The sequence below is a fragment of the Melospiza melodia genome, chromosome 6 (genome assembly GCF_035770615.1).
Source record: "Melospiza melodia melodia isolate bMelMel2 chromosome 6, bMelMel2.pri, whole genome shotgun sequence".
Classification (NCBI taxonomy): Eukaryota; Metazoa; Chordata; class Aves; order Passeriformes; family Passerellidae; genus Melospiza; species Melospiza melodia.
Window position 1 is genome coordinate 72,266,483 of NC_086199.1, and position 25,872 is coordinate 72,292,354.

The 25,872-nt window shown below is 40.6% G+C and overlaps 1 protein-coding gene across 1 annotated transcript in view; it reads right to left on the minus strand.

Annotated features, from left to right (window-relative positions):
* The window catches only part of SPTBN5 (spectrin beta, non-erythrocytic 5), a 91,817-nt gene extending 71,753 nt beyond the window's left edge, over positions 1 to 20,064 (minus strand). The window contains exons 1-15 of the mRNA XM_063159083.1: positions 19,953 to 20,064; positions 17,752 to 17,925; positions 14,710 to 14,877; positions 14,134 to 14,253; positions 13,298 to 13,455; positions 12,159 to 12,387; positions 8,672 to 9,303; positions 7,566 to 7,704; positions 5,976 to 6,208; positions 5,379 to 5,532; positions 4,675 to 4,875; positions 3,332 to 3,538; positions 1,993 to 2,184; positions 1,123 to 1,275; positions 487 to 617 (exon numbers count right to left, since the gene is read on the minus strand). Coding sequence (XP_063015153.1) covers positions 487 to 617; positions 1,123 to 1,275; positions 1,993 to 2,184; positions 3,332 to 3,538; positions 4,675 to 4,875; positions 5,379 to 5,532; positions 5,976 to 6,208; positions 7,566 to 7,704; positions 8,672 to 9,303; positions 12,159 to 12,387; positions 13,298 to 13,455; positions 14,134 to 14,253; positions 14,710 to 14,877; positions 17,752 to 17,862 — 2,828 coding nt within the window. The 5' untranslated portion in view covers positions 17,863 to 17,925; positions 19,953 to 20,064. The remainder of the gene's footprint in view (positions 1 to 486; positions 618 to 1,122; positions 1,276 to 1,992; positions 2,185 to 3,331; positions 3,539 to 4,674; positions 4,876 to 5,378; positions 5,533 to 5,975; positions 6,209 to 7,565; positions 7,705 to 8,671; positions 9,304 to 12,158; positions 12,388 to 13,297; positions 13,456 to 14,133; positions 14,254 to 14,709; positions 14,878 to 17,751; positions 17,926 to 19,952) is intronic.
* Between the last annotated feature and the right edge of the window lie 5,808 nt (positions 20,065 to 25,872).

Consider the following 25,872-nt stretch of genomic DNA (forward strand, 5'->3'; position numbering starts at 1 on the left):
GACCAGAACACTGTGAACACAATGCAATTGAATAACCATGGTCAAAATCAGGACCTGCCTATGCCCACTGAGTGACATGGTAGCAGGAATTCATTCACAACAGATACTAAATACTCCTAGCGAAGTCAAACATGGTTTGATGCTCCTTTCAAGATTTGTGAAGTATGTCCTCACCCTGATGCTTAAGTAACCAAATCAGCTGCAGCACAGCAGAACTACTCTGAATACAACATCGTCACCTGTGGATGAATTCACGTTGTGCTTTAACAGGCACCCAAACATTTCTGCAGTATAAGCAATTTGGTACCAGGGTCCTAGGAGCTCCCATCAGTCCTGGATACACAGCACTGAGCTCAGGGCCAGCCTACAGCCAGCTGAGGGCTGCCCCTTTCCCATCGGTGGCACTGCTGTCTAGAAGGCTCTAGAATAGTCAGCTCTCCAATTATCCCTGTTAAACAATCCTCTGCTTATCAGTAGCACTTTTACCTGATGTTGATCTTTTCCATCCAAGTCTGGATCTCAAAATGTTTACTGGGACTGATCTTCCCATATTTAGCAGCTAAGTTTTCAATGTCTTCCAGCTGGCCTTTGCCTGCAGCCAGTTCCGTTAAAAATCTCTAAAATGGAACAATACAATAACGAAGAACATGAGGTTTTTCTGTTTCTGTGGACACAATTCTCTATCATCTCTTACATCCACTCATATCCCTCTTCCACACGCGGCTTCTTCCCTTGCCTGCCTTCTCCATGCACACACGTGCACACAATTTCCCTGCATCCCCCTGCCCTCCCTGGTGTGCACACTGTGCACATATGTCCCACTGATGGATTTTTTCATAATTTGATACTTTTTAAAAGTGATGCAAGATAAATGACAGAAAGAATCCTTGTGTACCATGGTATTTGTACAGGATACCGTGTTCGCAGGAAGATAAAGGGACACAGTCACATCAGCTTCAGTAAGTTGGCATAGTCTGTACAAAAGAAATATCTGGCCTATGCATGACTCTCTAAGTTGAAATTAATGAAAAGGCTCTCAAAACATAATTTCTCAACTTTATCTTTTTTCTTAAGGTAAAATTGATTAAAAAGGGGTCATCTGGGAAGAGGAAAAAGGGATACCTGATATTTCTGTTGCATGACCTCCACATTGTCTGCTTGTGGTTGAAGAGTGCGGAAAATGTTCTCTTTTTCTCTCATCCATGACTGAAATTCTTCGCAAGAGCTACAGAAGCGATAATATCCAATCATCTCCTCCAGAGCCTTTTTTCTGTCCTATAAGAGAGATGAAGACTTAACTATTGCTGTAATAACTCCTTACCATTTGAAGAAACAGAAAAAGGATCCTTCCATTTAAGCTACAATACACGTAGTATTAGTACCTTAGCAGTTTTCCCATACACTGCTAAAAGAGAACAGAACATGAAATTTTAAGATCACAATATTTCTTCCAGAGCAACAGTGGTTTAAAAGCATAAGAGAATAATTTGGAGAGTGCTCAGCCTCTGGACAGTGAGGAAGGCTGCTATGCAACCTGCTGCTGCTTGCTGAAGGCATAAGGCAGCAGTTTCTAGAATATGTAAAAGTCACATAGAACATGTTTGTGTCAGTCTTTAGGGCATGATTAGAGCAGGTGTGAGTGAAGAGCAGCATATTAACAAAATACAGGTTGCAGTTTATTTTTTCTGGTGTCAGCCTGGTGATTGAGGAGCTAAAAGAAGCAAAAATTAAGGGGGGAAAAGAAAAGGATTACACAAAAGAATCTGCTTTTCATGGACTAAAATCCTGGAATATAAATGGGAAATTTGCCCACATAAAATCTGTTTTGATAAAAAACTTCAGTGATAATCTCAAGGCTTGAAGTCCTTCAGGAATTAACAGGATTGAGGCACATTATTAAACTGAAAAGCAGAAGCCAGCAAAGCACTTAATTTCAGTTTTTCACTGGTTTGGATTTTTTCATGAACTGCACAGCAGAAGGGGATATTATACCTCAGCCATGCTCTGTAGATGCTCATAAAGTGAATCTATTTCTTCTTGGGTCTTCCGGATATTCTCTGGAAGAAAATGATCATCCAGACTTGAGGTTCCAGTGGATGCAGTTTCAGATGCTGCCCAGGTTCGACTGAATGGTAGCTTAGCTGTCTTTTGGTTTAAGTCACTTGGGGGTTCCCTCTTTGTCATCTGTTAAGAAAAATTTAACAAAATCAATGGATAGGAATTTCTGATTTGGATGAAATTTCACTTGGAAGGAAAATTTGGATTTGCTAGTTCAAATCACAGCATTCTGACCCTTTAAACCAAAAACTTCCAGTATTTTTTGGGAACTGTTTCCATTGTTGTATTGTTGAGAAATTAATTTAAAAACCTGAAAAATATTCTGGTTTTGTTTAAAGAAGAAGTTTAATTCAGCTCATTTTAAAATGCATTGATACAGTAAAAATTCTCATTTTCTGCCCAAATCAAAGTTGTTTGGTTGGAGAAGCTTTTTTATTTTCAGGAGTGCCAACAAAGCAAGGCAACTAACTGTACTCATGGTTCTCTTTGTGGTGATGTTTCGGCAGCTGAACACTTCCAGTTTCAAAATCTGTGAGTGCCCTAGTGAACCAATACTTCTATTTGTGCATCAACACCATCTTGTCATGTGCTTTTTCACATTTCATAGCAAAGTAATAAAATATTTTTCTAATAAAATTAATGTTGGATTGATGAGGTAAAGGAAAGGCCACAAGAGATGCTCATTGCTCTCAAATTTACTGGGCTAAACATTGAGTGAATATAAACATTTAACATAAACTAATAAATGTGTCATTCATTCATCTCCCCTGAATTCTGTTATTAAATGAGCTGATTTCAGGTAAAAAAGTTCCTTTTCTAGTCAGTGAAAAAGAGGGGCATCTGAAGAGCTTGACTTCATCTCATTTGTCTTAATAACAAGGGATGGAATGAGCTGCTCCTGGAGCTGTGGGATAGTTCTTCACTACATTAAGGTACCAGAAGAATTTGTAAGGATGTTTTGATTAAATGTCTGCTTTTTAAAGATTATTAAAATTTATAATTTTATGAGAATAAAGAATGAGAATGTATTTCTGCGGACCATTAGAGGTACTAACATGGATGAGAGCACTTTAAAGAATACTAACTAGGTGTGCTATGAGCAGAAACTAACTTCTTTTTCGCCATAAAAATTTCTCCCGGTTCTAATTAAAACCTTAACTTGGAATACTCTATTCGGGTAAAACAAATTAAAAAAAAAAAGAGTAATAAAAAAACCGAAAAATTTCGCCACACATTCTTCAGCACAGCGTGACACAATCCCTCCCCTGCTTACTGCGGCTGGAGCGTGCCGGGCCGCGACGTCAGCCTGCTCCTTGAGGCGCCTCATCTCGGAGGAGTAGGCCGCGATCTCCTTCTCCAGGCGCAGGTGACGGTGCAGCAGCGCCTCGGCGCCCGACTCATCCTTGCCGTGGTCCTGGCTGGCGAGCAGGGGCTGCCTCTCCCGCAGCCACGAGTCCGCTTCGTCAGCGTCAGCGAAGTACTGAAGGAGCACAGGGAGAGCAACACTTGGATTTGTGCTGGAGGTGGCACGCCCAGCCCCTTCCTCGTTGTAAAATTGTGAGTAAGGGGAAGTTCCGTTAGGTCTGTAGTCTTCAGGCTACTTCCAGGTGTTGTGATAAGCCATGGATAAGGTAAGTCTAAGCTTGTGACGCGTTTCCTGCTCACAACACAGCTGATTCGCAGAATTATAGTGAGTAAAGAGATTCAAGGATTGCCTATGTAGCTGCCTAAAAACTCCTAACTAATTAAAACTTAGTGGTGCATGACAGCAGCAATAAAATGTATGATGTTGGTATGCATCACTATGTAAGACCAACAGATACTTTCTAATTGTTTAAGGAACGAGCAATGAACATGGTCTACAACAGAAGTTTACTTTTTTCAGAATTTGCAGTCTGCCTGGCTATGGTTGTAGAAGGGTGAAACATGGGTTTGAGACATAGAATAAAGGAATAACAGGAAACAAAGAATGCCCATAGTAATGTGGGACAATGAAAAACAAAAACACCATAATGGTGTCAATAGAGAGAAGAGAGAATTTAGACTTTCTTAAGAAAAAAGCTGTTCAGTTTTGCTCAAACATTTAATGGAAACAACAGACTGAGAAAAATCTTAAGAAGGGGAAAATAAGAATACCTGAGATAATGTGATAAGATTTAAGAATGTTGCTTTTATACAAATCCTTTATTTGCAGATGTGTGGATGTTTGTGGGAGTAAAACTGTAGGTCAGAGTGGAAGGGTCAAACACTTTGCAGGATTTGTGAAGTTCACAGTCAATTTAAGTCTTACAATGTGTTTCTTTTGTTGGTGGTCTTTGGAATTTTTTTTCATTTTTGAAATATATCACGCAGCTACCTGATCCACCCTCTAAAAAGACTCTCCATTAGTGCTGTCATGTGAGTTATTTCCATTAACCTTTAAAGCATCTCCCAGCTGCTCAAATCTCCTGTGTGCCTGGCTTGCAGGAGGATCGAGACTTCACTGCCAGAGATCTTTTTGAAGGCCAACAGATGAAGTCTTTCCTGCCAGTGCTGTCTTCCACGTGGGGGCATGGGGCAGAACTGAGCTACATGCATGTCCCACACATCACACACCCCAGCAGAACCTCCTCTTACCTGTTTGATGAGGGCTGCTGCCTGCAGACGGCCTTTGCGATCAGCAATCTCATCTTGGAGCTGCTGCCACAGCTTCTGGAGGTTGTCTGTCTGCCTCAGAATGTCGTCCTGGCGCGTGGGGTTCTTCTGGCTGAGCTCCCAGCCCTTCCTCATCACTTCTGTGCATATGGCCCTGTGTGAGTTGCACTCTGCCTCAAGAGCCTAGCACAAGGACAGAAAACCCGTCAGCACAGCTCATTCCCCACCAGCCAAGAGAAAAGAGTGGCTCCTACTCTCTGCTGCTGTCATGCAAGTATTTCCAAGAGCCCCATGTCTGATATTTTCACCACTTCTCTCTTTAACCTCATCTCTCTTGGATGGGGAAAAAAGGTAAGAGACACAGAAACTAGCAACCATTTTTTTTGCCCATCAAAAATTAGCTAATATGGAGCTCAGTGTCTTCACAAGAAGGCCCATTTCTACTCCAGAATGAAGCATATTCCTTCTATACCCTTTTATTTCCACTCCTTGGGAAAAAAATGCCTACTCTATACATTTTTTAAAAATTCCAAACCCTGAAATAAGACAAGGATTATCTTATCCTTAAGATAAGGATTAGTTTGACAGCATTCTTATAAGTGCTGCACTGACTGAACTGAAAGACATGGATGATCTAAAATCTTGCTTTAATACAAAGACAAGGCACCAGCAGCAGAGTAAGATACCTTGTTTTTCTGAATGGAGGCTGTGATCTGGCTGACATCTTTCCCTAATGTTGTCATTCTTGCCAGCTTCCACTTCTCAGAGATCCATGATTCTTCCTCTTTGCAATCACGGAAGAATTCAAAAAGCTTCAAGGCTTCTTCTAGCTGAGATTTACTGAACCAAGGAAACAAACAGTATGTGAGTGTCAGAATTAAGATTCATGAAGACAGTGGTAGATTGATTGAAGAAATATTTTAAAATTGATAATTTGAATGCCTTTAGTTCCTCTTTGTCATATTTTAATTTATTCATGGAATAAGACAAAAGAAACAAAATTATATTTTCTTCTTTCTCCAGGAGATGAGGAGATAACCATTTGCTATTCAGACTTCTCATAAAGCAAGTTATAATAAATGCTGAGAGTGAATTTGTTTCTCATCTATGAAAGTGAGTGATCCTTTCACGAGTGCAATCAAGACACTCAAGTTGCTTTTGTTATGTCTTGATAAATGGAGAAATGACAAAATTTCAAATGCTGGGAAGCTGTGCCTTCTCGTTAAAGAGTGGCACATTGGGCATCCTAATCAGGAAGAACAGAGCCACAAGCACAGCCCTACCGTGACTTGCTCTGAGCTGTGAGGTTCTGGTACAGCTGACGAAGCATCTGAACTTTTGCATGAAGCAGTTCTGATTTAACTGTGCTGTCCTTGCTGATTTCTGCTGTTCTCTGGGTGATGTGTGTCAATCTGTCATCATAGGAAGAGATCTGTGAGTCAACCAAGTTGTGATTCTGCAGCAAATCTACTACTTCAAGGAGCTGCTTCCCACAGTCCTGGGAATTCACCAGCACCTACAAAGTGAGAAGAAAAAAATAGGCATTTTCAGAGAGTCCATCCAGGGTCTCAGTGCAAATAAATCAGTTAAAAGGCTCCTGTTGTCTCTCATAGCTTCTAAATGTCCTAGAATGTTGGATAGGTAAAGCTAAAACCCTGCCTATTTAGAGAAATTATACTTTTTTTTTTTTTTTCAATTCTAGAAGCTAATGGCAACAATCCAGAGTTTTGATCTGTTGCAGTGTAAATAACGGTCTCATCAAATAGGCATCTAAGATATTTCTTCTGATGAAGTACTCAAGGTCTCAGGATTTGTGGGTGCAATGAATATCTCTTTGCTATAGACCCAACTGTAGGCAGATTGATTCACAGTCTGTATTTGAAGAATTCCACAATATCCCATTCTATGATATGTTCTAACTGCAATGTTCTTTCATTTGAGAAGCCTACTTGCCTATGTAAATAATGAAAATAAGTACTTTATAATAGTTAATTGGTGACTGATGAGAAGTGCTTATCAGTCTGTCTTCTTCCCAATTGTATCAATGGATACAACCATTAATCCTAGGGTACTCCTTACCAAACTTTTCCCATATTCTCAGACTATTGTTGTTCCAATATTACCATTAGCTATTCTTTGCCTACTAGCACTAGGACAGAAATATTTGTAACTTAGAGATGTCTCTTATCTTTAATTTGAAATTCACAGCTTCATATACCATACTGACTCTTTCAGCTTGGGTACAAAGCAACCTGTAGTCATGAGGATTTTTCTGTCTTCAAGGCAAAGAATGTACACATACTTCCTTCCATTACAAAATCAATATGAATCCAGTTATTTCTCATGCTGGATAGTTTGTGCTTTAACACTCTGGTAACAGTTGGAAATTCTTGCTAAAAGCAGCCACTATGCATTTACAGTGGAACTTTTCTTTCTCAAGAGCTTATATACCTGTAAGGCTGAGCTAATTCCCATCTGTAAAATTACTGCAGGAACTTCCAGAAGCTATTCAGAAGAATTATGTGGAATGGAAACAGGAGTGTGTTTATTCCAATTTTGCTTTTGCAATCGTAAATTTAGAAAATATTGTTTCACATCTTTATATTACCATATAACTTGAACCTGCAGTACATTCCATGTAATAGGATTCCTGGCTTTCCTTTTAGGGAAATCCCCTAGAGCAAAGCTTGTTTTTCCTCGTGTAGTTATCTGTGATGATGAACCAAAATACTCAATTAGACATCTAGGTAAAAATTGTCTATTTTTTCTATAGCTGGTAGACTTATCTCCTGTTGGCAGCAGCCAGTCCCTGGAACACGGGGACACACATTGGCAGCACTGCAAGTTGTGTGCTGCTGGAGAGGGCTCAGTACCTGCAGCTCTTTCAGCTCCTCTGTAATGGCATCTATGTCCCTCAGGAGGCCCAGAATTTCCTGCATGGTTCCCAGGGATTGTTCTCGTCTCTGCAGCTGATCCAGGAGATCCTGCCATTGCTTTGAAATGTTCCTTTGCCTGCAAAGGAAGAGAAAGAAATTACCAGTTTGGACCAAAGGCCTTGGGCATCACTGGAGAATTCTCAGTGCTTGCAGCTTTAGAGGAGTTAAATGAACACACATGACTCTTGACATCAGTGTAAAAGGACAGGCCAGGAACACAAAACTGGTCAAAAGAATGTTATTATGGGAATTTTGACTAGCACATCAACTGTCATTGACTACTTAAAATTTAGACATTATTTTTAAGGATGTTCATAAAACATCCTTTTGTTTGCTACAGTGCTTTTGCTTGATACAGTGGAAAGGCTTGGAAATAAAGAAGTGTTCTTTAAATGGCTGCTTAAAGTAAAATGTTAATCTAAACATCATAAGTCAAAACCTGATCTCATAGTCTGATTTACTATTTCTAAACTGTTTTTCTGAGTTTTCACAGAGGGTCTTGATTTTGTCTGAATTTAGAAAAGCACCATAAGAGAAGTTGTTTGGATGGCATTCTTAGATACTCACAAATCAGGTTATATAATAACCTGAGATAATCACAGAATATATAATTTCTCTCCAAAATGAAGTTAATCTGAGAATACCATGCCTTAAACAATTCATATCTCCCCAAGTTGCAGACTGAAATAGAAATGTGTTGGTTTGGGGAAAAAATAGTACCTCTCTAAGCATTTTTTGATGGCAGATCGAATATTCAGTAGAAAATGGTAGGTATATTTTCATATATTAAAAAAATACCTTAAAAACATTTTTCACTCTAAATTGGTCTGAGGATTTGATCATTCAAGGAAAAAAGTTAGAATTTTGAAGAAGGTTAAGTGTTTGTCTTATCTGCTGTACACAGGTAGAAGAAATTGCTGACAGTTCTACTCATGAGGAGCAAAGATAGGGTTCACAATTATGATTAATTTCCTTCCACCACACCACAGAGTTTCAACTAATATTGACCTCCACCACCACAGAGTTTCTCAGCCATCACTCACTTCTGCAAGATTTGATCTTTGCTGTGATAGTTCTCCTGGCTGATAGCGGAGGCCATTTCATCCAAAGCTGTGAAGCGTTCCCTCCTGGGCAGCACATCTGCCACAATGGCTTCCAGCTTCTTACTGGCAGCCTCCATCCTGTCCACACTCTCTGGCCAGAAGTCTTGCTTCCCAATCACCTTCCTCATGTCTTCCAAGTAGGACTCACGCAGGGCTGCCTTCTTCAGGAACCTCTGGGCTAGCTGTTCCAGCCTTTCCAGCCTCAGCATCTCCTTCTGCAGCGCTTTTCCACGGTTGTGCTCCGACTTTTCCAGGATGATCCAGTGCTTTTCCACATCCTGCAGCGTCTTCCCCTCTGGGGGCAAGTATGGCCGTTGGTTGTTGGCTCTCTGCTTGGTCCTGATGTTGAAGAGATGAGCTTCAATCATGCCCTTCTCTTGGTACTTGGGGGGTTTCTCCACAGTGCGGAAGGTTTTAAAGTTGGCCATGAGCAGCCACATTTCCTGAAGAGAGTTGGGGAAATGACGGTCATCCAGTTCCACCACCTTCTGTCTAATCCATTTCAGGAGGTCAGAGACCATCTGCTCATACTGAAGCTTCAAGTCATCTATCTCCTTCAGGAGGAACACAATCTGTAATGGGAAGATAAAATGACAAGCCACATAAGAAACAGAATGAGGCATGGTGGGTGAACAGAAAGCAGTGCCTTCAGCTGTCATCACATTTTTATACTGATTTGCTGATAGCTGTCACATCTTAGGCTAGGTGAAATGCTAGAACAGCCTTCCATAAAACACAGATAAATCAATATTACCTAATGTTTCATTTCAGTTTTTATTTAAGAAAACATTTTGGAATAAACAGCATGGTTCACAATTTTTGTTTCAGAATTGAAAAAAAAAACCAGATTTTTTTTACCAGTCTCATTCCTCAACCCCAAACAATTCTAGGCTGATCCGTAACTACACCCTTTCAGCTTCACCACTTAGGATTTAGCAGACCATCTGACAAGATCCTAGTTCTCTCACATGCACACAGCAGACTGTGGTCAAACATCTCCTCCATCTCTTCTGTTGGAACTGTTTCTCTTTATTGAAATTACCTGAAAAAGTTTTGTGGTCAAAGAGGGTTTTAGTAAGGATGTTAACTTTGATTTAATACTAACTTTTCAAGACCAAGACGTTTATCTGTTTCATTTGTGGCCTGACCTGCCTTTATTTCAAGTTCAGGTAAATACTGGAGCAAACATCTAGAATTGAATCCCTAATGAAACAAAAGGTGTTAGAATCAAATTATCATTTCTTTCCATTTTACATTTTTTCCAACTTTGTCTTTTTACTTCCTATTATTTTTTTCCTCGCCCTAACTTAGTAAAGATGCAGATCTTTACTCCTGCAAATGTCAGGTGTAGTGCTGAACAATGCTGTCTGCCTCTATCGTTCTCCTGAGTTTACCTGCCCCAGCCAGGTAGAATAGTGAGGGAGAAAAGACCCAGTCCTTCCAAGTGGTAATCTGCTTTTGCTTACCAGAAAGTGCACTGGGCAATCACTAAGTGCTGCAGTCTTGTAAGAGCAGCAAAATAGCACCAACCTTTAGTGCAGGAAAAGCAGCCCATGACATCAGGGCTCGCTTCTGAATTTTCTGCCATCGTACCCAGTTCTTGCTGAAAGACCCAAGCAAATGTAGATCCCAGACCTCAGATGGCAGAGGGAAAGGAGATTTGCCTTCCAGAGCTGTTTCTCTCTGCCATCCTGGTCACACATTTAGTCTGAATCCAAAGGCTTCCTTGACACATTCAGGCTTCCCTCCCAATCCTATTAGTAAATTCAGAGCCATCTATTTGAGGGGTCTGAGGACATGAAGAGATTAACATCTCTTTCCTTCTCCTTCTGATTGTGTGTGTCAGAAATGCAGGATGATGGGAATGCAATATTCAAGACAGGCTAGAAATAGGGAAGGAGTCAAAGGGCGAAAAAGAAGCAGGTGAGTGGAGAGAGAGAAAAGAAGGAAAAAATGAAAAAATGGGAAAAACAGTGGAGCACAATGAGAATTGAAAAAAGAAAGAGCAAGCAAACTGCTTACTCATAAAATACAAAAGCGATGGCCTGCTTGGTCCTTACAGTTCCTCTAATACATGCTTGTGGACTCAAGGACTATTTCATGTTTATCAAGAGATAAATAATGCTTCCTGGCCAAAATCCAGTGACCCATGTCTAGAGCTGTGGAGTCCTACTGCCCACTCTCCTCACTGATGCCCAAACTTTGACTGAATTCCAAGTCCTGCTCTCATCTAATGCATCTCTTTGGAGAACATGCTGCTCTAATACATATCATCCTAGAGTATCTCTAATTGTACGGGACCCCTAAGGCCCATTCAGTCCAACTCCCTGCTCCTTGCAGGACTACCTAACGTTGGGTTTCTGACAAAAAGTATCCTCCAGAAACTCCTTCCACACTAACAGGCTCGGTGCTGTGGGGAGCCATGCTACAGGATCATCTGATCCTTGACACAGACCACATTTTTAGCTGACCAAACCCTGCTTTTTCACCTTGGCACCACCAGGGAAGTCTCAGTGGGAAGTTTTGTTCCTCCCTCTAAGCAATATATTCCCCCTCTCAACTGCACAGGCAGTTCTCTGAATCCAGATGTTTGTAGGACCCATCCTGGATGTGTAGGCTTTCTGCAGGCTACTTCTTTTGTAGCTTTGTCAAAACAAGAATAGACTTCTCTGGAGATAGAAGGCAAATTCTCTCAAGGGAAGTGGTCTTCGGAGGAACAACTACAAAATTACTTTAGTTTTCCATCAGTGGGATACAAGAAAATTTTAATATAGCTCATTTTTATGTGAGATGAATTGTAAGTGGAAACAGAAAAAACCCATAACTTAGCTAAATTTAATAAAAAATTTAAAAAAATTAATAAAATTTTTACAAATTCAGCCAATTTAACTAGCGTTCTCTCAGTTTTATTTGGTGGTGGCGGTATTAAATTGTTTTGGTTTTGTTTCATTTGTTTGGGCTTTTTGTTTGGTTGGTTTTTTTTTTCATTTTTCACCTAAGGAGTTAGAAAGAAAGGATGAGGATTTTCAAAGGAGATCAAAATCCAAAGTAGCTCTATAGAGGAAGGGATCATCATTCCTATTAAATGAGAAAAATGTTGATTAGGTCTGCTTTTGCCTAGTCTTAATCTTCTTCAAATATTATTGAGATCTCTATGCCTCAAGCTGCCTTGGAACCATATCTATTCTCAAACAGAAACCGTGAGGTCAAAAAGGGATTGATTTTCAGAGAGATAATTGCAACCCTCTTGGACATCAGAGAGTGTACAGGTACAAGTCTCAAGGTACCGCGTCTTTCAGATAGCTGTGCATCTTGATTCAGTTAAAATGATCCTGAAGTTGAGCTTGCAGAAAACCCCCCACACTTCCAAATTAAATTCAGCCTTACCTTTTTAACTTATAACTTCCAAAGATAGCAACACACTTACCTTGTTAAGTCTTTTTTGTATTGTCTGGCCTTGCTTCAGTCTGGAGAAGTAGTGGTAATAGAGTGACACGTAAGTCATGATGGATCTCTCGTCTGGGTAGGGCACTGCCACATCCTCAGCATCAAGCAGTTTGCTGATTCCAAACTCTTTCTCAGCAACATCAAAGGCATTGTTCAGGTTTTTAATGGGCTGCTCCTGCCGCAGTGAGCTATAGTGGATAAGATCAGGCCTGGGCAAGCAGAAAAAGAGGGCATGGAGATGAAGGAAGATTTATGTTTGTAGTAAGTTCTTTCAGATCATAAACCATAAACTGTTTATGAGACTAAGTTAATAGTCATGTAACTGTTAATGTTATGTGACATTAACGCTGGAATTACTTTGACCCTGAACTTTATTCAAGAGCATTGTCCCTTGCCCACATAGCAGGAAGAAAATTGTTTTCTATGAAATTGAATTACCACTCCCAACAAATGTCTGCCCTTATTTCTCCTCTTCCCCAATGGGTGAAAACCAAAGCCCAAACTAGACCAAACCAAACCAAAACCAAACTAGAGAGACAGTTGTGAGAAGGGAGGTGACTCCCAGCTGGGGAAGTTCCACAATCCCACTATGGTATCCCCTGTAAGATATAGCAGAACTCTTGAGGACAAAGAAGTGTTCAAGGTTCCCATAGGTGGTTTCTCTCTCCTGCTTTTGGCTATTTCCTTCACTCTTTTTCAAAGGGACAGAAGGGAGAAAAAAAGAGACTGAGAAGTTGCTTACTCTATTACAATTGAACAGGAAGATATACATGCTCCAAAGTTCATACAATAAAATCACTGCCTGAAAAAAATTTTAGAAAAAGAGCGAAGGGAACATGACTGAGGGGTTAAGACCAAATGGGCAGTACTGTTCAGATACATGATATTCCCCTGAAAATTCAATATTATACCCAACTAAAGGAGCTTCCAAGTAGGAGCTTTTTGTTCTTCCTTCCAAGGAGAGAGAGAATTTAAGAAAGAAGAGTCCTCAGTAAGAAAGGGCAGAGAGTATCTAACAGTTTCTTGACCAAAACTTGTAATTCAGACCCTGGAACAACCTGTGTCAGAGCTAGAAAGAGCAATGAGCAACTCTGCCCAAAGTGATCCATCAAATCTTACCTGTGAGCATGTATGAGTGCATTGAAGGCCAGCCCATCACTCCAACTTTTGGAGAAGTCCTTCACACTCACATTGGAATAGCTGGCAGTTTTATGCTGACACCATAGCAATAAGGCTTCATTGGCAAATAGAACATCAGCTCTACCTCCAAACTCTTCCTGTGAAGAGAACAGGAAAAAGAAAAATTGGTGTCAACAATGTATGAAAATATTATCAGTGAGTTTACACTTATGTTCCCAAAGGTCACTTTGTATTACTTTTTTACTTTTGTTCAATTCACAGATCCACTCAAAGTCATGACTTACAGACTGTATCTGTCATAAAGGTAGAAAAGTTTAACATGAAAATAGAAGTTTTCAATTAAAAAAAAAAAGTGAAATGAATGAATGCAGAAACTATAAGATAAAATGTAGGTGCTGAATTATTTTAAATGTTTCTCTTCTGTAAGGTCTGTAGAAATCAGGCAGAAAGGAAAGTTCAGTTTATTTGCATCCTTAGCTGTGAAATAGAACTCAGAAACAAAATATTATGTGTTCAGGTCTAATGTTAGAATTGATCGACTTTGATTTCACAATACCCTTATAGAACCTTGTTTTTCACGTTCTTAGAGTACACATTAAACGATTTTAAAAAGCGTGTGCTTCTTCAGAGCAGTGTCAAGGGACTCAAATCCAGAGAGAACTATTGACAGAGAAATTCAACATGAAGTCAAAAGTTGGTAAAAAATTTGTAGAAGAGGGTGAAGAACATGAATGTTCTATCTCCAAGTCACTGTTTTGTCCCTTTGAAAAAAACCTCACAACTGCACGAGCGAAAAGACAAAGATACAGTTTTACCTTATCAAGTTTGATAGATGAAATCTGAAATCGAAGTATGATGATCCAGATAAGGCCCAGGATTAAGGTTCTGTCACCATCTACGATATTCTCAGGACCAATCACTTTTACTTGTACCTGCTAATAAACCAGTATCTGTTCAGCATAAATGCACTCGTGTCCAGCTCTCAGTGTAACAAACTGTTACCAGAGAGGGTGTTCAGGCCCTTTTCTTAAGCAAAGAGGTTTAATGTTTACACCTTTCCATCAGTCCACAGACCTGCCTGCAAAGGGATAGTGATCTCAAAAATTTAAAATTTCTATATATGTTTTTTGAAAACTGGTGGTTAGGGAGAGGAAAGAAACGCATTTCTTTCCTCCAAAGGAATGGAATATTAGCTGTTTCTAAAACACATTACTCAAATAACAAAGAAATTAAAATTTGATTATTTTTTTTTCTTTTTAATTAAATCCCTAGTCTGTCTTCAGAGGTTATGGTCTTTTATACTAGAGGGGGAAACCACAATGAACATGAGGCTATACTTAATTAATAACATACATAAACTGTTGTGATCTCTAATATCAATATTAACTTACCTTGGATTTCAGAAATGTGATGGCTTTGCTGTTGTTCTCTAGAAAATGCACTCTCATCTGTCCTCGGCTTGGTTTGGGCAAAGCTTCTCCAGAGAGCAGCTCCAGGAGTTTCATGAGAGAGATGCCATCCTTCAAATCTGTGTAAATATCTTCTATCTCAATCTTTACCTGCAAAGACCAGGTACAGACTCCAGCTTAACATTTGGCACAGAGAACCCTGTACTTCTAAAATGAAACAAACAACACCTTCTTGATGTTCCAGTGAGTCTTCTCTGTGACAGTGCATATCTCCACTGAGTGGTGAGCCTTAATTCAGAAAAAATGGATGTGCAGGAGGACTTGCATTAATTATGAAAGTAGTCTGAAGTTAAAAAAGACCCCAACAATCAAACAAAAAGGCAAACCCACAAGAGAGTAAAAAAGGAAAAAGTAGGAGATTTTGAAAAATAAAAAATTGAGCATTTTCAAATCAAATATTTGAAAATGCTGGCATTTTTTATTCCAATTCAAGTGAATCTTTTATTTTATCAGAATGATTTTACCCTGAGCTGTGCATTTCATTTAAAAGTTGAGCTGATAATTCCATTCAATGACTCATCTTATACTCCATAGTCTCAACAAAGTTTGTCACGTCCTGCTTGGACCTGCACTACCACTCAAAGTCTCCATATTTTTAGCCAGAATCTCACACTAAGTGAAAGGTTGGGATCATTTACAAGAATGTGCTTTATTGCTGCCAGTAATGAGGTCACCCAGCGCTCAGGTGATACAACATGACAGAGTCTGTACTCTGACCTAACAAGAACTTGCCTTGGGTGTTTCCTTTTGGCCTTATGCACTTGCCATCTAGAAGTGACATTAAAACCATACCTAAGAATAAACCACACCTAAGAATAAATTACTGTGATTTTGCAATTACAGTAAATCATCTTGTTAATCAAAAAAAGAGAGAAAAAGAGATAAAGAAAAGAAAGATATAAAGAGAGAGAAAGAAGGAAAGGAAAGGAAAGGAAAGGAAAGGAAAGGAAAGGAAAGGAAAGGAAAGGAAAGGAAAGGAAAAGGAAAGGAAAGGAAAGGAAAGGAAAGGAAAGGAAAGGAAAGGAAAGGAAAGGAAAGGAAAGGAAAGGAAAGGAAAGGAAAGGAAAGGAAAGGAAAGGAAAGGAAAGGAAAGGAAAGGAAAGGAAAGGAAAGGAAAGGAAAGAAAGGAAAGGAAAGGAAAGGAAAGGAAAGGAGAAAGGAAAGGAAAGGAAAGGAAAGGAAAGGAAAGGAAAGGAAAAGGAAAGGAAAGGAAAAGGAAAGAGCCATTATCTGTTTTAAATGTACATGTTAAGGGGAGTATTTACATGCTAAGGGGGGAAAGGACAGACGACACATGCATCTTCTAATTTCAGTTACTAATTAGCTTAAGAGATCTTTTCTCCAGAGAAAGGAAAAAACACTGGAAGTGTAAAAAAGTTAGAGAGTGTTTAAATCTCTGCTGTGTATGGCACAAAGATTTACAACTTGCTGCACTGATTATCTTAATAAAAAACCCTCCCTGTTAAGTTGCCAACTTTATTCCTTTTTGCATATTAAATAAAACTTAAAATTCTGCCTATGATATACTACAATAAAAAAAGCTAAAGTTGTTGTATTCTGTGACACTTCCATAATGAAGAATAGTTCCATTTGAATTTGTAAAAAGACAAGCTTCATACATCTGCTCTATGTCTCACCCAGCTGTTGCTTTAATAGCTTTGTTGCCTCATTCTTCTCATAAAGATACCAGTCACAGATAGCTTAACAAATCCAATCCAATAGCATCCTCAGTGCTAGACTTGAAGTAGTCAACAGTATAACTGAGAGCATTGCAGTGTCCTGCAGCATGATCCAATCCCCTCAAAGTTTGCCTTGGAAAGCTGGGACTAAGCTGCCAGGAAGAACAGATAAGCTCTGCGTGGTCTCTGCCGTATATGGCCTGGAAAGCTCTCACAGGCTTTGCTCCCCAGACATTTGTGATACGTGAGCAAGCGCATTGCCGGAACTTCGGACCGGCATTTTTATCTCTGAACTTGAAAGCATTTTTAAAATGGGAAAGTACATGCCTGCAGCTAAACAGAACTAATTCCCTACGCCATAAAAACCTAACTTTCTGCAGGTGGCAAAACAAGCCTGCGTTTTGCATTTGTTCGCTCCCGTCACGAAAAATAAATTTGAAAGTTTGTTGTGCTCTGCAGCTGCCTTTGTATGAATCACAAACTCAAAACATTACACTGAAAAAACACATCTGGCGCTGAAACACAGTGATGAGCTATAGTGGACCCAGTGGCCTGGTCCTGCTTGGTGTCCCGAGTATACATTTTCATTACTACCTACTACAGACTCCAGAAAATGGAATTGCTTTGGATGACATCATTCCTTTCTGTGACACAGCTACATCATTCATGCCTGAAACTTTATCTGCAGTAAGTCTGGAGCCTGGAACATGCTGGCGTTACCTTCCACACACGTATGGACTGCACACTGGCTCTGAAGATTTTTTGAATTCTGAGAGCTATAGAAAACAAACTGGTCAGTACTTGCATAGCAGTATGTCTGAAATTCCCAAAATTTGGGCTACTTTTTCAGATCCTTGGAGCAGCAACTTGAACTGAACTGATCAGGCATAGCACAAAGTCATAAATTTTGGCCAGGAAATAAGGAATTGAGCATTGCTTGGAGAAACCCTGACATCTGCAGATAATTTATTTACAGGTAAAAGAAGCATATGAGGATTTTTCTCTGAGAGGATCACCACTGTACAATGGACATCACAATATGATGGGGTTATACAGTCTACATAATGAACCCTGATTTCAGAGAAGACTGGTACCATGGAAAAAGGAGAGAGATGTGAGGTAAAAGATAGAGGATGGAGCATTCTGGTTAGTCAAATCATTCCTTGCTTGCATGTGACAACATCCAGGAAAAAATACATTAACAATAACATTAACAATGATACCGTGGGAAAATAAAATCAAACAAAAAACAGAAAAAAATCTTCAAATTGAAGGAGCTACCTACATTATTCCTGGAGAAGACATTGTTCATCCAGTTGGTGAAGGTTTTCTTTTGCATGGACATTCGCTGCTCCTGCAGCTTTTTGATATGATCTTTTTCATATTCGGTGCCCATGGTCACCTAGGAAGCCAGAAACCTCAGTGGGCTGCTGAGTGCTGAAAAGATCTGCCAGGCCACCTACAAAAAACAATGTACGCCAGTGTTTATAGGAAACCCAGCACCAACAGGTACAAGATTCAATACCACACCCAGTGTAGTACCTCCATTTCCTTTTGCTTGCACTTTGCACTTCAATTTCACCAATTTTATTTCACCAATTTTATTTTTAACTTGCTTGACCTCACCCTTTAAAAATATATCTCTAGCTTCAGGACGAAAATGTGACATGTACATATGCAGCTTTATTTTCTTGCTCTCAGCCTCCACTCAGCCTCCTTGATCCCATGAGGACCACTTCTACCTGAAAGCCATCAATAACTTCCTTGGGTGTGCTGAAAGCACCTCACAGAGACCTGATCTTAGACACTGCCAGGAGGAGGAATCTGCAAATCACCTCCAAAGAAGAGAAAAAGTGTGTTGTGCTCTCTGAGGGCTGGTTGAGATTCTGTTCTTGGCTTTCACATCACAGTATTTCCAACAGAAATAGGAGCTGCTTAGAAAGGAAATGGAACCATCTTGTCTCTTTCCTCTCACAGGTTCAGCTTTTGCACATCTGTCACAGTAAGGATGGTAACACAGGTCCATAATCACATGAAAAAGGTCCTAGCCTGGGTGTCAGGAAACATTATTCCTCTCCCCTACTCTTGTCTACCTCATCCATACCAGTGAAAAGTCAGGCTTGTAATTCCTCACAGCACCCAAGATGAACATTCAGAAATATTAGAAAGGAGGACTCTTGCCTTTAGTGTCTGTGACACAATAAACTGGATTTCGGCTCAGCTGAATATCTCTTGTGAAAACACTTGGCTTACATTGTAAATTTTAACAGCAGCCTTGCTGTTATGAAGGCAAGAGTATTATTTTTAAAAAATTAAAAAAAGAAAAATCAGTGCATGATTCATGGCTACGACACTTTTAGTGACCACTACTGCTTTAATGATAAGTATAACCTGGATATCAGCTTGGCTGGGAAACCAAGAAACCTGTTATAGTGACAGGAGAGGAGAGAGGAGTCTAGTGCTGTCAACCCACTGCAAAGAGAGAAAAGAATGAAAAATTAAAACATCTGAGAACCCGTGGAGCAGTGTGACATACTTCCCAAAATTCCATGTTTGTTTTGTCAAGGCAAAGTTCTGAACAGTTATGGGCTTTGTACCCACTTAATTCATAAAACATAAAATATTGAGGAAGAAAACTTTATCTGTCCTAGCATGAGAAGACAGCAACAGGGAACCAGCAACAGCAGCCACTGTAAATGGGAAAGTCCTTACCTGATAGCTTTCCATGCTCTGATTAGTATTAAAAAAAAATTGCCATTTTACAATATTTAGAGGTGTGGAAAGTGCAGAAGCAATAATTTATTACTGCATTTTTTGTTATTTCTTTTTGGGGCAGATATTTCTCAACCCTCAGAGCCTGACTTCCTCAGAACAGGGACAGCGTTGAAGCCTGGTGGTTCAGGAACCACACAGGGAAGGGTCATCACTGTAGATGAAAGCCTAATGAAAGGAAGAATTGAGCAAAATCTCATGTAGAATTACAGAGAACATTCTCTCAACATTTTCTCATTTTGTGGGCTAGTTCAGCACTGCCTGTTTTCTCCATTTGAAGAGCAGATATTCAAAGAATTGCCTTTCCTTGCTGTAGAGGTGACATTAGCTCGCTCCCATGTAACAATCCATATCTGAGTAACCCATAATGCCATTTCTGAGTTTGCCAAATGCTTCTCAGAACATCTGCAGGCCTCTTATTTTCTTTTTAAGGATTCCTATCCAAACACTGCAGTCACCCTGAATAATGACAGAACTGGTTTCATTTAGGTACAAAGGAAGATTATTTGTTGAGCTACTGCCTCACGTAACAGCTCATCTGTTTCATCAAGTTAGAAATGCTCCCTGCATGGGTAGATGGTTACCTAAAGGACACATCCATAGTAGATTATCTGCATTTTCAGGATGCATAAACAGTGCTAGGAACTAAAACTAGTCATAGTGGTACAATCCAAGAAAATAAAATATCAAAGAACATGAAAAAAATGGACTTACCCAGTTTTGGAGGAAGTAGTTTCTGACATTCAGCAGCTGGCTTTTCTGAGAATGGCTTCCACTGGATCCACTTCTACATTCTCCTCGCTGCTTTAATGCAGAGTGACCTTTGCTTTCAGGAACAGAGACCAAGTATTTATGATCTACCTATGAACGTCTCATCTGATCTGAAAGAAATTAACCCAACAGGACACAATGAGTAAACGTCTTCACTGGTCTTGTCCAATTCTTACACTCAAAAATAATATATGAAAGTCAACAAAATTGCTGTAAACCCGTTGAAAAGTCATACATAGCTCTGAGGCTCTGGTAAAGAGCATCTTGCACAATTGAACTGGAGGTTCTGCCCTTCTAAAGAAACTCTTACCTGGAAAATTGAACCTGACAATGGACTCAGGAAATGAAAGCACAGCAGAGAGTACAAAGATCAGAGCGATAGCCAAGCGGTTAAACTGGGACACAGCAAACGAGAAGGTGAAACTGTGAAGTGTTAGGAATTTGCTCAGCACTGCTTTGAGGACACTTTTGTGCACAGATACCTGCTGCTGGCCGGGCAGCTGGAGTCAAGCTGGCAATGCCAGCTGATTCCAAAGTTTACTATTCATGGACTTCTCCTTAATAACAAAAGGGAAAATAATTCTGGTGACTTATATAGATAGCAGTGAGTCCTTTCTAGCCTTTGCAAGGTGACACGTGCACAGGACACATTTACCTGGCATCATTGCCAGGAATCAGAAAGTTTCTGCTGGGAGCCAGTACTAGAAAATGGGCAGGCATCTGAAATCAGAGGCTGTAAGGAAAGATATCAAGCTCAGAGCTGAGATAAGGGAATAGCAGTGTTTTCCCTTTTAGCAAGTGTAGTTTAGCTAGCCTCCAAAAGGGACAGGAGGAAACATAAAAAGAAATTAGGAACTCGCCCAAATTCAGGATAGATAAAACTTTATCAGTAGATTCTATGTCTTCATATGCACACTAGAAATATCATATATAATGTAACATAAAACTGCTAAAAATAAATAAGTTGAATATTTACATTACAGGTATTTCCCAAAATTTTCCCTCAAAATTCCTGGGCTCATGTCCTGGCCTAGCCAACTAATACTGTGAGCAGTTGGTTTAAACCTGGCACAAGTTGGTTAGGTTTTGTGCATTGAGAAAATCTCCTTGCTCTTTTCAAACAGAAGGTAGAGGACCAGTGGGTGAATTGGTCCTGGATGCAGGTATTTGTCCTTATTGCAAGTTAATTATTATCTATATAGTAAAATGTGCAAATCACTCCCTTTGCTTTTTATGATGACACAAGGCAATCAAAGATATGGTATAAAATTTCACTAACTCCTGAATATCTTTCTAAAGTTCAAAGTTAAATGGTGGACACTTATGTGACAGCGATAAATAAAGCCATTTCCTCAGTTATTTATATCCTAACAAAGCAAGAGGAAGGGCACAACAGTATTTGCGTGCAGTTTCCTGGAGGGATCAGGAAAAAAATCACCCATCTAGGATAATTATGGGCCCTCTCCTGCTGCCTGTGCAGAGAAGGAAAGCCTTTCCACTGACCTCAGGAAGAAGGGCCCAAAGAGTACCCTTCCCACGCCTTGTTTCCAGCCTGAAGTGGTTTTCCATGATGGCAGATGTGTTTGTTTCCTAACAGGAAGGATCCTGATGCCAGATTTCCCTCTACAAAATAGCCACCAGTAAGATGTGTTAAGAACCCTTACCACCCTTTCCTATCTGTCCACAATCTTGTTCTGCTTAAGAGGAAAACGGAGACCATGGAGACCAAACAGATCTCATGCACAAGCAGCCTGTCCCCAAAACTCCACAGTTCCCAGCCCATCTCCCACTGCTCCTCCCCTCCTGGCAACACCACGTACATCAAAGAAGGACGTGATACTTCATTCTATTTGAATTCTTTTTCTTAAATGCCATTATTGCCCTCCTCTCATAACGTGCACGTGAATTTTCAGCACCTCTCTAAGATGGGAAGAAATGTTTAATTCCCTTGCCATAAAAAGCCCAGAAGTGGCATGCAGTCGCAGGGATGCAGATGCTGAGTTTGCTGCTACCACTCCCACTGCTGATCTCAGGTGAGGGCTGATCACCATGAGCTTCACCAGAGCAGGCTGTGCTCTCCAGGCTTCACACAGAGGCTTCCCCTCCTCATTGCCTTTGCCCACAGGGATGGAGCAGTCTCCCAGCGAGGAACACAGACACACACACACACATACACGGCTGGGTGCAGCGCCTTCCTGTACTACAGCATCCCCAGCAAGGCCATTTGGAGCTGGCATTCCTGTGCCTCGGTGTGCCCCTCCCTTACACAAGCTGTGCATACACACCTTTCTGAAGGTACAGGAAAATCCTGCCTGATCCCTGCTAAAGAGAGGGTTCCCCAAATCCCAAAGAAAATAAGCATGTTAAATGTAAACACGTGCATGACAGCTTAGCCCTTTATCCCCCACTGGGTTTCCAGCCGTGTTACTTCCATAAGCAAGAGTCCCAAAACATCTGGACATTGACTCCAGGAGTATAATGGCAGCCCCCTCCTGGGACTACAGTCTTGTAGCTCACAGTGTTCCAAGCAAGCAGAGAAACTATCCTACTACTTGGGGCCAGCAATCTGGGTCCCACAGGTGGCCCTTTCCCTCTGCCACCCTTCCCAATGCCAGCAAACAGCTGATGTTCAGTTTCATCAACGTAGTGTGGACACAGGTGAACTGAACCATGATCCCAGAATGTTTCCTGACCACATCTAAGCACATTCCTAACCATGCATTACATGTAATCTTAGACCTCACAGCGGCACAGAGGATCTATACTTTGGATATTGGGAACACGGGGGAGGAGCAGAAGAAGCTGTTCACTCACTTGGGAATGGAATACCAGAGCTGAAGAAAAGCTGGGAGGAGTTGGGCAAAAGCAGCTGAGGAGAGGCATGGCAACCTCCAGCTCGGTCTGCAGAGGCTCCCTGCTTTCACAGGCCTCTCAGCTGAACTTCTGTCCCAAAATAGCCACGTATTTCTCTCAGCTTCTTTCCCCAAAGGACTTCAGCACACCCCCGGTGCCCTGCCGCTACATACCCGCTGTCACCAGCCACCCCGGGGTGCCACCCACCTGCAGGTCCACAGTGGATGGGCTTCTCCTAAAGCTGGGCTCTGCCTGGGAGGATCCAACCCAGCATGCTGGGTCGTTGTAAACTTCAGCCTCCTCGTGCTCCAGTCTAAACTAGAAGTTGCTTTTCTCTTTGAATAGTTGGCTAGCAGTGACATGACATCAACAGGGAGCAGAACTCAAGCAGAACAGTCGAATTACATCATCCAAAGGAACTGGAGCCCCTCACTGCGTTTGAAAAAGAGGACAGCTTAAAGCAAAATCAGATGGATTTATTTTTCCTGGCATGAAGAAGTTCAGTCATCGTTTTGAAACAGAAAATATATGTTTGCTTGTTTAGTCATGAGTTAAAGACATTTTCTCCTTGGAGCTGTTTATATTATCTTGAAATTTCCCTTCTGTTTCTGAACCTCAAATAGTTAACATAAGAGCTTCAAAGGCTTTTTGAGATGAACACATGGGACAAAGGACTCTCAGTCTCTTTCCATTTCATACAAACATAGATAAAAGATTTCAAGTGACAAAATAGCGTTAATATTTTGAACATGAAACTGAAACTGGGCTTAGAAATCACCATGTTGGCAATGCCAGATCTAACTAGCGTATTTGTATCATTTAAATATTTCCATTTTTTCCACAGCTACTAATAAAGACTGCTGCATGAGAGTGAAACTTTTTATTCATAGCTGTATTTTAGGGGCTTGTTTGTATATTGGACTGATAAAGCACTTAGCTCCATTTGTTGATGAAAGAAAACTGTGGGATTCACATATGGAAGTGGCTCCCAGCACCCTCAATGCCAGAGCACCGCACCTGCCCCCAGGAACAGTGCACACCAATGGTGTGCTCTCAGGTTTTGGTCCCCCACAGCCCTGACCAGCAGATTACTGACTGCAAACCAGCCCAGCCCATCTCAGTTTCCGTGTGAAGGTGTCATGTGGAATGGTTGAAGGTCATTGGCAAAAACACTGTATAAATTTTAATAAAAATGTATAAACAGTTAACATTAAAGGTGCGAATTTTAGCAGATGCAAGCTAAGACATGCTAATACAACACAAATAAAAATAGCAATTAATCTCCATTGTAGGCAAAAATTACCAAGCCCTGAGCTTACTGGTTATACTTACATTGTTTGTTAATTTCTTACTTTCTGACTAGACACAAAAAAATGCATTTTGAGAATAAACCCACAGAATTATCTGAAGAGACTCACTAAGCATGAGCAGCATGTTTCAGCAGTTCCTTGTTAAAAAAACTGCAAAATGGTGAACATAGAAATCTTACAGTATATCTGAAATACAGCACCTAGTGACAGATACATACCATTCATGAGCTATTTTCGCTACAATGAAATCTTCAGAGCTTCAGACTGAAGTGGAATATGGGCTGTTGAGCTAGCAAGACCTTGGAAAGAACATGGACAAGCTCCATCTCAGAGAAAAGGTGGGAAAACAAGTTACATGTGGCATTAGTGAGCTTCCAGTATTCACTGGACCAGAAACTGAGCCCCCAGTCTATCAGCAGGTACAAATCTGTGCTAGCATGAAGTCCTCCAGTGGGAAAAGGGAGAAGATTCTGCCTCAAAACCATGGTTTCCATCCATATTTTTCCCTCAGGTCAGAAAAAGTTGCATAGATTCAGGACTTCTGAACACACTGGTGAGAAACCACCTCACCTTCCTGACTGTGTTTATTTGGTATGGATATTTATTTCCAACTCATTGCTGTGATCCCTGAGTGAAAGAAGGCACTTTCAGCAGATGCCTTTGTGCACCTGTCTGAGCAGGGCAGGGCAGGGCAGGCAGCCAACCTTTTCTCTGTGTTTTCCTGTGGAGGGTGGGGGGGGGGGGGGGGGGGGGGTGGGGGGGATTCAAAGGTCTCTGCACTCTCAGTTAGTACTTGCAGCATGGAGATCAGAGAATGAGCAGAGCAAGGCTTGTAATGCACCAAACATGGGGAGCAAATAAGATTTGGAGAAACTAAGTGGCTCCCCAGTACTCTTATTTTTCAAGGTTAGTACTGGCACCCGAGTTAAAACAGAAATGTTTTACTGTTTAATAGGGCCAAATATTAGAAACAACAATTGCTGCAAAACTTACAAACTGGTAGGATGGACAGTTGTCCACTTTTCCTATTATCCAAATACGAATTGTGGATTAGAGATAACAACTGCTGAAGTGTGCTGTAAATATTTCAAAGTCTGAAATATCTTATATGCAGAGCATGTAAAACGACATTAAAATAAAACCACAAAGAGCAACCCCTCCCACCTACAGACACCACTAAAACCTCCTCTTCTTCAGATTACTTTTTACTTTTATAAGGAGCAGTTCCAGCAAGTCGCTGCAGCTGAAGCTCTAGGGAGCCTCCAGGAACCCACAGATTGCTTGCACGTGAAACATTTGCTTTCATGTGACACATGGCATCAACACTGCTACATAGGAACTCCACAGCAGCTGAAATCTGACCACTTGGGGCCATGGCTAAACTCCAGCATCCTGATGGCACAGATATATCTCTGGAAATGCCTTAAGAAAGATGTGTGCATAGAGGAGAAAGAAGGGGCTGGAGGATTAATTTCAGCACAATGTTACAATCAATGTTCTATTTATGCCATTGGTTATTCTCAAGGAGTAGGCAGCACGGTGTGGAAGATGTCTTCGGATTTTTTGGGACAAACACATCAAAGTGCTTTTTGCTAAGCTGTTTTTCAATCTACTCTTACTTTTCAAGCTTAGTACCCCCACTGAAGTTAAAATACCACCTCTCAGATCAAGTTTCAAACCTTCAATCCACACAGGAAGTT